Source organism: Oncorhynchus tshawytscha, linkage group LG19 (assembly GCF_018296145.1).
Source record: "Oncorhynchus tshawytscha isolate Ot180627B linkage group LG19, Otsh_v2.0, whole genome shotgun sequence".
Taxonomy (NCBI): domain Eukaryota; kingdom Metazoa; phylum Chordata; class Actinopteri; order Salmoniformes; family Salmonidae; genus Oncorhynchus; species Oncorhynchus tshawytscha.
In genome coordinates this window covers 31,888,570-31,902,288 of record NC_056447.1, presented here as the reverse complement: position 1 = coordinate 31,902,288, position 13,719 = coordinate 31,888,570, and the positions used below count along the sequence as shown (strand labels likewise).

General features: G+C 41.1%; 1 protein-coding gene across 2 annotated transcripts; it reads left to right on the top strand.

Annotated features, from left to right (window-relative positions):
• Positions 1-733: 733 nt before the first annotated feature.
• prpf18 (PRP18 pre-mRNA processing factor 18 homolog (yeast)) lies at positions 734-13,256 on the top strand. Of its 2 annotated transcripts, XM_024379613.2 has the most exons (11): positions 734-917; positions 1,296-1,373; positions 3,196-3,222; positions 10,717-10,821; positions 10,922-11,035; positions 11,272-11,421; positions 11,626-11,694; positions 11,919-12,059; positions 12,143-12,214; positions 12,350-12,505; positions 12,598-13,256. In XM_024379613.2, the coding sequence occupies exons 1-11, from the start codon at positions 852-854 to the stop codon at positions 12,676-12,678; spliced, it is 1,059 nt and encodes a 352-aa protein (XP_024235381.1). In that variant the 5' UTR covers positions 734-851; the 3' UTR covers positions 12,679-13,256. The 2 variants fall into 2 exon arrangements, with proteins under 2 accessions (XP_024235381.1, XP_024235382.1); XM_024379614.2 differs by lacking the exon at positions 3,196-3,222 and having other exon boundaries at positions 735-917.
• Positions 13,257-13,719: the final 463 nt, after the last annotated feature.

Here is a 13,719-nt window from a genome sequence, read left to right as displayed (position 1 = left end):
AGGACTGGCCACCCCACATAGCCTGGTTCCTCTCTAGGTTTCTTCCTAGGTTTTGGCCTTTCTAGGGAGTTTTTCCTAGCCACCGTGCTTCTACACCTGCATTGCTTGTTGTTTGGGGTTTTAGGCTGGGTTTCTGTACAGCATTTTGAGATATCAGCTGATGTAGGAAGGGCTATATAAATACATTTGATTTGATTTGGATTTAATACTAGTCTGACATTGTTAGAAATATGTATGTTCTTCATGAAGCCAGACTGTGTTTCATCAATGATTGCATCTAGGACTTCTTTAATACTTTTTGCAAGTAGTAAGGCCTATATCTTAGTCATTATTAATAAGACAAATTGGATGCCAGTTATTGATGAGCAGCACTTATTTTTTGGGCTTAGGTATCAGTGTTATTAACCCCTGACTCATTGTAGGAGGGAGAACATTGTTTTTAATACTCTCTAAAAAAGACTTCAAATAGGAAGGGAGCTACTCGTTCAGAAAATAATTTGTAAAATGATGATGTAATTCCATCAACACCTGATGATTTATTGTTCTTTAGATTTTTGATAGACTCTAATCTCTTCAAGTTTGATGGGTTCATCACACTGTTTAGATGCTATATCACTGATAGAGTGAACATTATTCAGTGAGTCAAAAATCATATCTGTGGATTCCTAAGAGTACGTAGAGCTATTCAATTTTCTGTATACATTGCTACGCCATGACGTGTATATTCACGTTGGAGGAAATCTTGTTCACGTCCGGGTCAGATTGGGAAAATGCTGGAAACAAACAGCTGATCCGGTCTACATATTTGAACTGTAAAGACTAATGAAATAACGACATATTTGATCATTAATATGGATTTCTTAAAAGCTGAAATCGTGAGGAAGAGAAAACTAATTGAAGACAAAGATCTTATTGATGTGAGTAGCTGCTAGCTAGTATGTTTACTAGTCAGCTAGCTAAATTGAGCTAGCTAGAGTTGCTTTAAGTTAGCTAGGCTAGGATAACTAGCTAGGTTGCTTGGCGTGGGCAGGTACATGGACGTTTAATTACATTTTTACTCAAAATAGTAGCTAGCTAGCCAACGTTAGCTTAAAAGTACAAGTTGGGTGAGCCTGCGTCATGATAAAATTAAGAGCTATAGGGCTCTGAGGTTAGCGGCATGCTTGCGCCAGCTAACTAGTTATCTTAGCTTATTTTCAAGAGCTCATCTACGTTAGTTAGCTAAGTATTATTTTTTACATTTTAAAATGTTGCATCTTATTGTTGGTATGCGGTGTCAATGATTCTATTCACAGGGTTCAAAGAAATACTTCAAACGAGCCGATCTTGCCCGAAAAGAAGAAGATGAGTATTTCGAAAGATGTGGCTACAAGGTAATATCACAGCGTTTCTATTTTTTAAATTTTATTTTATTTTGTTTAACAGCGTTTCTAAATCTAGAGCCGAGACTTCCGGGAAAACTTGCGAAGGAGACTAAAGAAAGGCGTATGCATGCTTCCCAGCCGAAACAGTTCGTACATATATTATGACGACAGTTTGGGACGTTTTAGACTTTGGACACTTTTTGTTGTTGTTGACCCAACCCGAAGTCTACGCTACTTCGTCGGTGATTGGTCAACAGTAGGGATTCTTCAGGGATGTCTTTGTCATTCAATGAGGGACTAATTTTCATGCCAATTGTTTTCATTGAGAAATCGTGCACCAAATGACTTAGAAGTACAATTGTGTGACTCAGGTTTTCTTTGGCAAAAACTCAATTAGTCATTAATTTACTTATCTTTGATTAATTTTGATTATTTTAAGGAAGTGTGTACTGGCCATCGTGTCTCAAAATGGACAAACAGTAGTATTTGAAAAATGAAGGGGGAAAGCACAAGGTCTTAAAGGAGTATGCAAGCACACTTGTTTGGTTTGCCTAGTTTACTTCAGCTAGCCTCCAGCCGAACTGAAGCATGCCTTTAGTAGACCATTCCGGGGTTTGGGATTTGAAGTAAAATAAATAAATACTTTACCAGGTAAGTTGACAGAACACATTCTCATTTACATCAATGACCTGGAGAATAGTTATGGGGGGATGAATGAGCCGATTGGAAGCTGAGGATGATTAGGTGGCCATGATGGTATGATGGCCAGGGCACCGGGGTTAACACCCCTACTCTGATTAATGCTATGGGAACTTTAGTGACCACAGAGTCAGGACACCTGTTAAATGTCCCATCTGAAAGACGGCACCCTACACAGGGCAATGTCCCTGATCACTGCCCTAGGGCGTTGGGATATTATAATTTTTTTTAGAGTGCCTCCTACTGGCCCCCCAACACCACTTCCAGCAGCATCTGGTCTCCCATCCAGGATCAACCCTGCTTAGCTTCAGAGGAAAGCCAGCATTGGGATGCAGGGTGATATCCTGCTGGATTAAGTCGATGAGAGAAGTGAAATTCTTCCTTAGTTATTCATTTTCTCAATCTAAACGTGAATATGTACAGTTCTAGGAACACAAATCCCTCTACTTTCATATCACATCAAAATGCACTTACTGTGCTGTTTTGAGATGGTTTTAATAGTTGCAGTCGACAGTATTTTTCAGTGACGATGCGTTTGTGGCCGCCTGCTGTTTACACACAGGTGTTCGGAGACGCCGATGTAGTCCCTCTGTCTTGTCTGTTTTCCGTAAACAAGTGCTGTAACATGGAAATATGACCGTGTGGGAACCCTAACCCTATAAAAGTATCAGTTTTGTTTTTTGAAAATGTCTCACTGATATGAAAGATAAGGTCCTTATTATTCTAAAACCATACTGCAAGCGATGCGTGGTAATGTTCAGACCGAGTGCCGGGGCTCTTAACAAAACTCCCCTGTACAGAAGACGCCTTGTGTAATGTAATAGAACTGTGATTTATGATCAAAGGCTCATTGTCTGTTCTCTCTTAGTCTCTCTCCCTTGTGCCCTTCATCTTACTCCTTGTTTCGAGATTCTCTTTTCCTCTCTGTCCGCCACCTTCTTCCATTCCCTTCCTATCTCTGCACTGTCTGTTCAATCTCCACTTTTTTCTCTCCCCTCAGTGACTTGTTTTCAGAGTTACAGTGCAGCCTACGACTAGACCCCCTTACAGGGTTGTATGGTGGTGTTTTTCTGATGTTGTATAGCCTGTGTTGACTGTGCTCTCTTCCCACCTTGTGAACGCTGCCCTGCAGGTTCAGAAAGAGGCACCTGAGAGACAGGTAGGGGATGATGGCACAGCAAAGGCAGGGAGCATGTCTCGAGGATGATTGACAGTAGGCAGTGGTGTGTCCCAAAGATCTTGCAAAGCTCCCCTTTCCACTGCTTCTTCCCTTCAATTGTACCTGTCTGCAAGGACTTGATAGGAGTTCAAAATATGGAGGAAATGTATCTAGCAGCAAGCTAGCTATATACAGTCCAAAAATAACCCATTACCTAGTTCTTTCCTCCAGGCTGCTTCAATGTTACCTGAATGTAAGCACAGTGTAAAAATATATTATGATTGCTCCACCCATCCTTCCAATAAGCTTAGAGCTTCAGTCATGTTGCTTAGACCTGTCCAATTTAAGTGGTGGATGTGTGGGTTGTATTCAGTCCCTTCACTGATCAGTTGTCTGGAAGGAGAGGGGGCATGGAATGGAGAGTTGGGACATAGCCATGTTGAGCATGAGTTTAGGCTCTGTTGTCAGTTTATCCTTTTGCTTTTTTAAGTTTTGGGTTAATCAGGCTTTGCCTCTTATTTCAAATGAGTTTGATATGGGCCTTTGTAGCAGAAACAACTTTGTTTTTCCCCGTTTGTGTTTGCAGGTTTTGCCTTACTTTTGAGAATCGCTCATGTGTGGGGAGAACTGCATTTCAATTCAGCTGACTAATACAGCTCTAAATGTGCCTATAAAGTGGGTTTTAGCTTACAAATGCAGCACCTGCACCTGACTTGAATTCTTTGTGCATTTTGGGGGCTTTTGTGTTGTACCTTTTAAAATTATTTTGAGTGTGCTCTTCCTAGAAACACAATCTTAAGGTGAAGAAATGCATGTGCTTCTAAAAGCATGACCCATCAGTAGGGTTGCACATTTTGGGGAATATTCAGAGGTGGAAACTTTCCGTGGGAATTAACAGGAATATATGGGAATTAACATTAATGCATTGAATATATTTACCATATCATATGGAGACAAACATAGAAGGTTTATCTTATCATGTAGACATGATTAAATCCTAACAATAGAAATAAAAAACAATTAAAGTTACGCATTGAACTTTAATTAATTGAGTTGACTCACATGGGGTAATTTCACTGAACAACAAAAGGGAATGTTGAATGATCCCCAATGATCCATCGCACCTACCCCCAAAAAAACATTTTCAACATATAACTGTAAAATAATCTTCCTCTCAGGCTTCTGTCTTCTCCCTGGACCTCTTCATGTCCACCTCTTGAACATCAGACTCTGAGGCCTTATATTCACTGTCACTTTCCAACCTTGGGAATGGCTTGTTGTCAGGCAAAAAAAAAAGCCTACAATTTGCCCAGGTTGCCACAATTTTCAACCCTCGTATTGGTCAGCCTGGTGTGTGTGTGTTCCCAAACAAGGACCAGTTGCGGCTGTAGTTGGTGGGATTTGGAGGATCATGGAGGCAACAGGGGAAAGAGCCTCAGTCCCTTCCGCCAGGTGGCTGATAGGATACAGTTGAAGTCGGAAGTTTACATACACTTAGTTTGGAGTCATTAAAACTCATTTTTCAACCACTCCACAAATTTCTTGTTAACAAACTATAGTTTTGGCAAGTCGGTTAAGACATCTCCTTTGTGCATGACACAAGTAAATTTTCCAACAATTGTTAACAGACCGATTATTTCGCTGTATTACAATTCCAGTTGGTCAGAAGTTTACAAACTGAGTTGACTGCCTTTTAAACAACTTGGAAAATTACATAAAATGATGTCATGCTTTAGAAGCTTCTGATAGGCTAATTGACATCATTTGAGTCAATTGGAGGTGTACCTGTGGATGTATTTCAAGGCCTACCTTCAAACACAGTGCCTCTTTGCTTGACATGGGGAAATCAAAAGAAACCAGCCAAGACCTCATAAAAAATTGTAGCCCTCCACAACTCTGGTTCATCCTTGCGAGCAATTTCCAAACGCCTGAAGGTACCACATTCATCTGTACAAACAATAGTACGCAAGTATAAACACCATGGGACCACGCAGCCGTCATACGGCTCAGGAAGGAGACGCGTTCTGTCTCCTAGAGATGAACGTACGTTGGTGCGAAAAGGGGAAATCAATCCCAGAACAACAGCAAAGGACCTTGTGAAGATGCTGGAGGAAAACGGTACAAAACTATCTATATCCACAGTAAAACGAGTCCTATATCGACATAACCTGAAAGGCCGCTCAGCAAGGAAGAAGCCACTGCTCCAAAACCGCCATAAGAAAGCCAGACTACGGTTTGCAACTGCATATGGGGACAAAGATTGTATTTTTTGGAGAAATGTCTTCTGGTCTGATGAAACAAAAATAGAACTGTTTGGCCATAATGACCATCGTTATGTTTGGAGGAAAAAGGGGGAAGCTTGCAAGCCGAAGAACACCATCCCAACCGTGAAGCACGGGGGTGGCAGCATCATGTTGTGGGGGTGCTTTGAAGCAGGAGGGCCCGGTGCACTTCACAAAAAGATGGCATCATTCACCCAACTTATTGTGGGAAGCTTGTGGAAGGCTACCCAAAACGTTTGACCCAAGTTAACCTCTTGATTCTAGCCATCCCAGATCCGGGATCGTGAATACAGCCTCAAGCTCATTACCATAACGCAATGTTAACTATTCATGAAAATCGCAAATGAAATAAATATGCTAGCTCTCAAGCTTAGCCTTTTGTTAACAACACTGTCATCTCAGATTTTCAAAATATGCTTTTCAACCATAGCAAAACAAGCATTTGTGTAAGATTATTGATAGCTAGCGTAGCATTTAGCATTAGCATTCAGCAGGCAACATTTTCACAAAAACCAGAAAAGCATTCAAATAAAATCATTTACCTTTGAAGAACTTCAGATGTTTTCAATGAGGAGACTCTCAGTTAGATAGCAAATGTTCAGTTTTTCCAAAAATATTATTTGTTTAGGACAAATCGCTCTGTTTTGTTCATCACGTTTAGCAACGAAAAAAACCTGTATCCAGGAGTGTAATTATCCCCGCAGCTCATTAGCATAACACAACGTTAACTATTCATGAAAATCGCAAATGAAATGCAATAAATATGCTAGCTCTCAAGCTTAGCCTTTTGTTAACAACACTGTCATCTCAGATTTTCAAAGTATGCTTTTCAACCATAGCAAAACAAGCGTTTGTGTAATAGTATTGATAGCTAGCGTAGCATTTAGCGTTAGCATTGAGCGGGCAACATTTTCACAAAAACAAGAAAAGCATTCAAATAAAATCATTTACCTTTGAAGAACTTCGGATGTTTTCAATGAGGACACTCAGTTAGATAGCAAATGTTCAGTTTGTCCAAAAAGATTCTTTGTGTAGGAGAAATCGCTCCGTTTTGTACATCACGTTTGGCTACCAAAACAACCCGAAAATTCAGTCATCAAAACGCTCAACTTTTTTCCAAATTAACTCCATAATATCGACTGAAACATGGTAAACGTTGTTTAGAATCAATCCTCAAGGTGTTTTTCACATATCTCTTCGATGATATATCGTTTGTGGAAGTCTCCTCTCTCCCCTCAATCACATGGGATCAATGCGTGCAGCTTGGAGATTACGCACCAATTTAGACAAATGACACCGGGCGGACCCCTGGTAAATGTAGTCTCTTATCTTATCTCATCTTCCAATGATATGCCTACAAATACGTCACAATGCTGCAGACACCTTGGGGAAACGGCAGAAAGTGTAGGCTCGTTCATGGCACATTCACAGCCATATAAGGAGACAATGGAAAACAGAGCCTCAAATTCTGCTCATTTCCTGTTTGAAGTTTCATCTTGGTTTCGCCTGTAGCATGAGTTCTTTGGCACTCTCATATAATATCTTTGCCGTTTTGGAAACGTCAGAGTGTTTTCTTTCCAAAGCTGTCAATTATATGCATAGTCGCATCTTTTCGTGACAAAATATTGCGCTTAAAACGGGCATGTTTTTTTATCCATAAATTAAAAGAGCGCCCCCTATATCCAAGAAGTTAAGCAATTTATAGGCAATGCTACCAAATACTAATTGAGTATGTGAACTTCTGACCCACTGGGAATGTGATGATAGAAATAAAAGCTGAAATAAATCATTCTCTACTATTCTGACATTTTCACAATCTTAATAAAGTGGTGATCCTAACTGACCTAAGACAGGGAATTGTTACTAGGATTAAATGTCAGGAATTGTGAAACACTGAGTTTAAATGTATTTGGCTAAGGTGTATGCAAACTTCTGACTTCAACTGCATGTTGGCACAGCTGCCATATTGCATCTCCATCCCAAAGCCCTTGCTTGGAAGTGCCCTTGGCCAGACTGCCAAGAACTTTGCTCTCATCCAGGCCAAGGTGGTGAGACAACACTGTAGTGATGGCAACATAGGTCTTGTTGATCTCTACACCAGACAGGATACTCTTGCCAGCATTCTTGGGGTTCAACATGTACACTGTGGCGTGTATGGGCTTCTGGCAGAAGTCTTCACATTTTTTGATGTTTTTCAGAACTGCAGTTTCCTCTGCTTGGAGCAACAGTGAAGTGGGCAGCGCAGTATGGATTTCTTCTTACATATGCAAGCAGAGTCTGAATATCAGACATGATGGCATTGTCTCCCTCAATCCGTGCAATGGCTACTGCTATAGGTTTCCGGCTGCTTACCACTCTCTCCCAAAATACATCATCCAGAAAGATTCTCTTGATGGGGCTCTCCATATCGGCAGACTGTGATATGGCCATTTCTTGGAGAGCCTCCTTCCCCTCCAGGAGACAACACCACCCCAATGGGTGTTGCTGGGCAACTTCAATGTGGTGTTCTTATTCTCTCTCTTTGCTTGATGAGGTAGATTGCTGCTATAACTTGATGACCCTTCACATATCTAACCATTTCCTTGGCTCTCTTGTAGTGTATCCATTGTTTTCAGTATCATGATGTCCTTGAGGAGCAGATTCAGTGCATGAGCAGCACAGCCAATGGGTGTGATGTGAGGGTAGGACTCCTCCACTTCAGATCAAGCAGCCTTCATGTTTGTAGCATTGTCACCAGTGCAAATACCTTCTGTGGTCCAAGTCATTGACTGCCTTCAGCTCATCTGCAATGTAGAGACCGGTGGGTCTGTCCCTTGTCTGTGCTCTTGTAGAATACTGGTTGAGGGTTGGAGATGTAGTTAATTATTCCTTGCCCACAAACATTCGACCAACCATCAGAGATGATTGCAATAGTCTGCTTTCTCTGATTTGCTTGATCTTCACTTGAACTCTGAACTCTGCATACAGCACATTAGTAGATGATGCATGTCTTGTTGGAGGGGTGTATCCTGGGTGAAGAACATTCAGAAATCTCTTCCAATACACATTGCCTGTGAGCATCAGAGGTGAACTAGTTGCATGCAAGGCATTCATCAGCGTTTCTGACTACGCTCCTCCAATGAGTCAAAAACGCTTCAAATTCCAGGAGAACCATGAGCTGTTGCTACCGATAAGGTGCCCGATTCATAATTGTCACCTCGAATAGAAGTAGAGGGACTTTTGTCAGGTTGTTTGTTGTGAACGTTGAGGGAACTTTATGCACTTGGCCAGATTCTGCATCTTTGTTGCATTCTTCACATATTTGCCACAGTATTTGCAAATGTACACAGCTTTTCATTCTACATTAGCTGTAGTGAAATGTCTCCATGTACAGATACATAGTTAAGCAGTTAGATTAAACGACTCCTTTTGTAAGATGTTTTAAAGAAGTCTTAAAATGAAACATGTATGGAAACAGGTGAATTAACACTCCTCAGTTAGCAGGCTCAAGCAAGCTAAAACCCACATGGTAACAAAAACTAATCAGCAGAAATTAACAAGTTAGAAATGATTTAAACACACTTTGCTGTATGCTACTATTTACTAGTTAACAAAAATCATGTCAGAAAATATATTCACCCCTCCCTGTATTGTAATCAAAACCTACCAAAAAGCATGTAGTCCTTGGCTCGGACAGTACTAGTGTGGGCTCAATAGCATCTCATTAGTGTGCAAGATCTTGAGAATCACCTGAACATGAGATTGAAAAGTGCACTGTGCATGCAGAGGGTTGCAATTCCATTGAATTGGGGATAGTTTAACCAAAATATGCCACAAGACCTAGAATTGCCTTGTGTATCCCACAAAGGTTCCATGTTATAGGCAAACTTTTTTTAATGAATCTAAGCAAAATTCCCGGGCTTAATTTCCCATGGAAAATTTCCGGACAGTTTCCGACCCTTTGCAACCCAACCCGACGTATATTTGAAAGATGAAATTGCTATGCAGTGGTTTAATAATTTAAAACATGATTTTTAACAGCCATGAAGATGGTCTACATGCAACAGTGTTTTTCCTATGTTCATGCTGCTTTGAAATGGTATGATGGATTTGTATACCAGCAGTCTTTCTGTTTACAGTATTGGTTTGCTTTGGAAGAGACTGCTGGTCCCAGGTGAGTCAGCAGCAATAGATAATGTCTCTGCATGACAGTACGGAGTGAGCACGCTCTACTGCTTCTGCTGGCATTTTTGCCGTTTGAGGATGATTATGATAAAACTTCACCAGCTGAGAGAGGGGAGGTTTCACTCTCGCCAAAATCTGTCCCAAATAAGCCCAATGCGTTTCTATGGGCTTATTTTGGACCTAAGCTTGTCGAATGCCTTCCTGCTAACTCCTATTGTTAGGATGGCGACATGAGCACCTTGTCATTATATATACAGATCTCTGGTGAGAGCCAATTGTAATGGAGACATCTGAGTTTAGCAACTAGAGCCCCAGAGTGGAGGTGTCATAATACTTATAAAGCCTAGCGGTCAAACAGGGAAATGGTTCGAATCATTTTTTTCCACTATTCATTTTTCTCATAGCGTTTATTTTAAGTTATTCTAAAATACCCTGTGTTTTGTGTATCCTTACCCTGACGTGACATTTTGAGAACCATGTAATTATTTATCAATATATTAGTCTTTACTCATTTAAAAATGCTAATTAGCATCAAAGTAGACATGCAAAACAACATCCTTGCAAGCTTCTGCATGTCATCTCTAGCTGACAACCTTTGTTAACAGGTATTGTGTCAATTTAAAACTTGCACAAGACAGTTCATAAAATTGTAAATGTAAGAGATTTTGCCAATTTATTCAGTACTACATTTAGCTAATATTAGAATCTCTGGATTAATTTACCTTTGCCTTGATTTGGCAGTCTTGTCCAGATCATGGCATTTTTAGCTCTTCTTGCAACCCTAATTAGCATTTTTGGAGGTAAATACAGGCGACTAGATAAGTCACGTTGTCAAAAAAAGATTTACACGGTTATCAAAACTCCATGCCAGGTTAAGCCTATATGAACAGCCCTTATTTTAAGTGTTCCTAAAATCCCCTTTGGGAAAAATGATTGGAACCTGTTTGAACGCTGGTTATTATGACTCATACTGTGGTACACTATAGCAGTGAAAGCAGGAAACTAACCCATGCCCCTCTCTCCCTTTTACCTCTGTGTTATCTCAAAGATGGAGAAGAAAGAGGAGAAAGCAGATCCCTCCACCTCGTCCAATAGCACTTTAGAGTTGGAGCTGACTGAGGAGAAGCTGCCAATGTCGCTCTCTCGGCAGGAGGTGAGTCAGCCAATCAGAGATGGTTTTTATTGTGTCAAGCCTCCTAGGTTCTGTTCAGTTGGTATGAACAGGGAGGAGACGTGCTTGTTTGTTTGTCCAGGTGATCCGGCGGCTGAGGGAGCGAGGGGAACCGGTGCGTCTTTTTGCAGAGTCAGACTACGAGGCCTTCCAGAGGCTCAGGAAGATTGAGATTCTCGCTCCGGAAGTCAACAAGGTAACATCCTGTCACTGTAATGAGGCGGTGCGAACTTGCTCTTTGTTTTTGCGGTGGGTTTTATATTGTTTTTGTAAGGTTAAAGAAGAGTTAGACACACTTTTAAACACTCACCTCTCATTGTCCCTGGTAGTGTTGTGTACATGCTAGCCCAGAACTTTATACGTAACTTTTCAGGCACTGACAACCTGTGATGTAAAGATGATCACCTGTGTTACTGTGTATTCTCTGGGCAGGGTTTGAGGAACGACCTGAAGGCAGCCATGGATAAGATTGATGCACAGTACCTGAATGAGATCGTAGGGGGCACTGGGGAGCCGGGTGAGGTGGACACACAATTCGACCTAAGAGTACACGAGGCAGACACAACCATCGAGGAGCTGGAGGTACACAGCGACTGGAGAGTCACTAAAGCCACTATATTTGTTCTTAACTTAGGGTTTAAGGGCCACATTTAAATCCACAATTGTAAATAAAAAAGTGCTGAATGTCCCTCTTCTACCACAGATCAAACAAAGTCCTATGTGTCAAGGCATCATAAGAACAATGTATTCCCTTTGTCCTCTTGTTTGGTATTTGTTGTCCTACAGGCCCTGGGTAAATCTCTGGGAACGGGAGATGACAATGGGGACCAGGATGTCATCGACAAAGTCCTTAGGGTGAGACTGAGAGCGTTATGCTCAGCTTTTTGCTTCAGGGAGAGTTGTTTGCTAATTCAACAGTTGCTGATGTGATCTCTATCCAGTGTTGTAATTATTTATTGTAATGCTGCGATGGAGATATAAAAAAAAATATATATATATAATGTTTGTGTGCTTAACATGGTTGTGTTATGGTCAGTAGTTTCTTGGCAGTTGTGGATATAGTTTGTTGTGGTCTGTAGTTCCTGCTGGGAGTCTGGGCGAAGGACCTGAACGGTCGAGAGGACCACGTGAAGCGCAGCGTCCAAGGCAAGCTGGCCAGCGCCACCCAGAAACAGACTGAGTCCTACCTCAAACCTCTATTCCGGAAACTACGCAAGAAGGTGTGTTCACCTCAGAACTGCCCTCTGTGAAATGAGTATGGTGGATATGGTCTTGTTTTATTGTCATTCTTTATGTTTTTTAGAGTTTGCCAGCAGACATCAAAGAATCAATCACAGACATCATTAAATTCATGCTGCAGAGAGAATATGTAAAGGTATTGAACTTGTTTTCTACCTGTTGTCACTTATCACTTATATTGGGTGTTTTGTGTTTATTATGATTGGTAATAGTGTGTGTCATGTAACTAAACTAAGATTGGGTGGTTGTCCTTAAACTGTGCTTGTCCCAGGCGAACGATGCATACCTGCAGATGGCCATTGGTAATGCCCCCTGGCCCATCGGGGTGACCATGGTGGGCATCCACGCCCGTACGGGGCGAGAGAAGATCTTCTCCAAACATGTGGCCCACGTCCTCAACGACGAGACCCAGAGAAAATACATCCAGGTTAGGACTTCCAAATAGAGTATCATAAGTAAGATAGCTGACTGCTCAGCCTTCTTGTGAAAATATCTTAACGTCTGCTCTCTCTTCAACAGGGACTAAAAAGGTTGATGACTATCTGCCAGAAACACTTCTCCACAGACCCCTCAAAGTGCGTGGAGTACAATGCCCTGTAGTACACTGACTGTCTACACCTGTGGTTACCAAGCCTTGTCTTAGAGTCCTGGGGTGCGCAGGCTTTTGTTCCAACCTAGTGCTACAGCACCTAATTCAATTGACTATGGTCTTAATGATCATAAAATACGTTGAATCAGGTGCGCTAGTGTTGGGTTGGAAGGAAAGCATACCTGTATACTTTGTAGTCTTACAGGATCAGGATTGGTATCCACTGGTTGGTTACACGTCTGTGGAAGTCGCTACATACCTGTCAATGGAGATCCAGCTGTTCATGTATATTTGGAGGCTCAATTTTTGCCACTGTTTACTGTTTTGGCTTTTTTTTTTTTTAGGGTGTACAGGTTACTCAAATGAACGAACATGCCGTGTAAATATCCCTCCTAAGATTAGTCTTTCTCCAGTGTGCCAGTTCTATATCTTTGTAAGAATAACCATGATGTGTACGTTTTCTTATGCAAAGCTTTGAAAAAATAAGCTTTAAATTCAAGAATGAGAAAACAGCAGTTGAAACCTGTCAAAGTATACATCTCTGAATAGTAAACTGTTCTTATTAATGCAATACATATTTCTAAATTCAGGGGGTGTTTGGTGTCAGTCCATTTTCATTCCTTTATTGAGAAGTAATATTATTTAGAGAATACATTTTGATGGAACTTTTAGATAACTGCAAATGTTCCCTATAATTTCCCAATGCACAAGATTATTAAATGAGAAGCGTTCGCTATACAGCTGTACAATTATTCATCTATAAACTCCAGAGGCCAACAGCAGAGCCAATGTTTATTATACACTTGTCTGTCTACAGACCAACGCATTGCTGCATATCTTTACGTGCTGACCAGACACTGCTGTGAATGTTGCCAAATAAATTTACACATGTTAACAAATGTTGTTCGTGCACGTCTGCGTGGCCAGGCGCTAAAATGGAATTTGGTTCTATTTGTGAAGTTTAATGCACTGCAAATCCTGCCTCTCCCATCTCATTTGTTTTTAGGAGCATATACCCATGTGATTGAAAGATGAATTGAGGTTCATACTCC

Bases quoted from the DNA above. Each gene is read 5' to 3' on its own strand.
- prpf18 (XM_024379613.2), top strand. From the start codon at position 852: ATGGATTTCTTAAAAGCTGAAATCGTGAGGAAGAGAAAACTAATTGAA. The intron at 918-1,295 runs GTGAGTAGCTGC...TTCTATTCACAG, and splicing joins AAGACAAAGATCTTATTGAT to GGTTCAAAGAAATACTTCAA. The intron at 12,506-12,597 runs GTTAGGACTTCC...TCTCTTCAACAG, and splicing joins CCCAGAGAAAATACATCCAG to GGACTAAAAAGGTTGATGAC.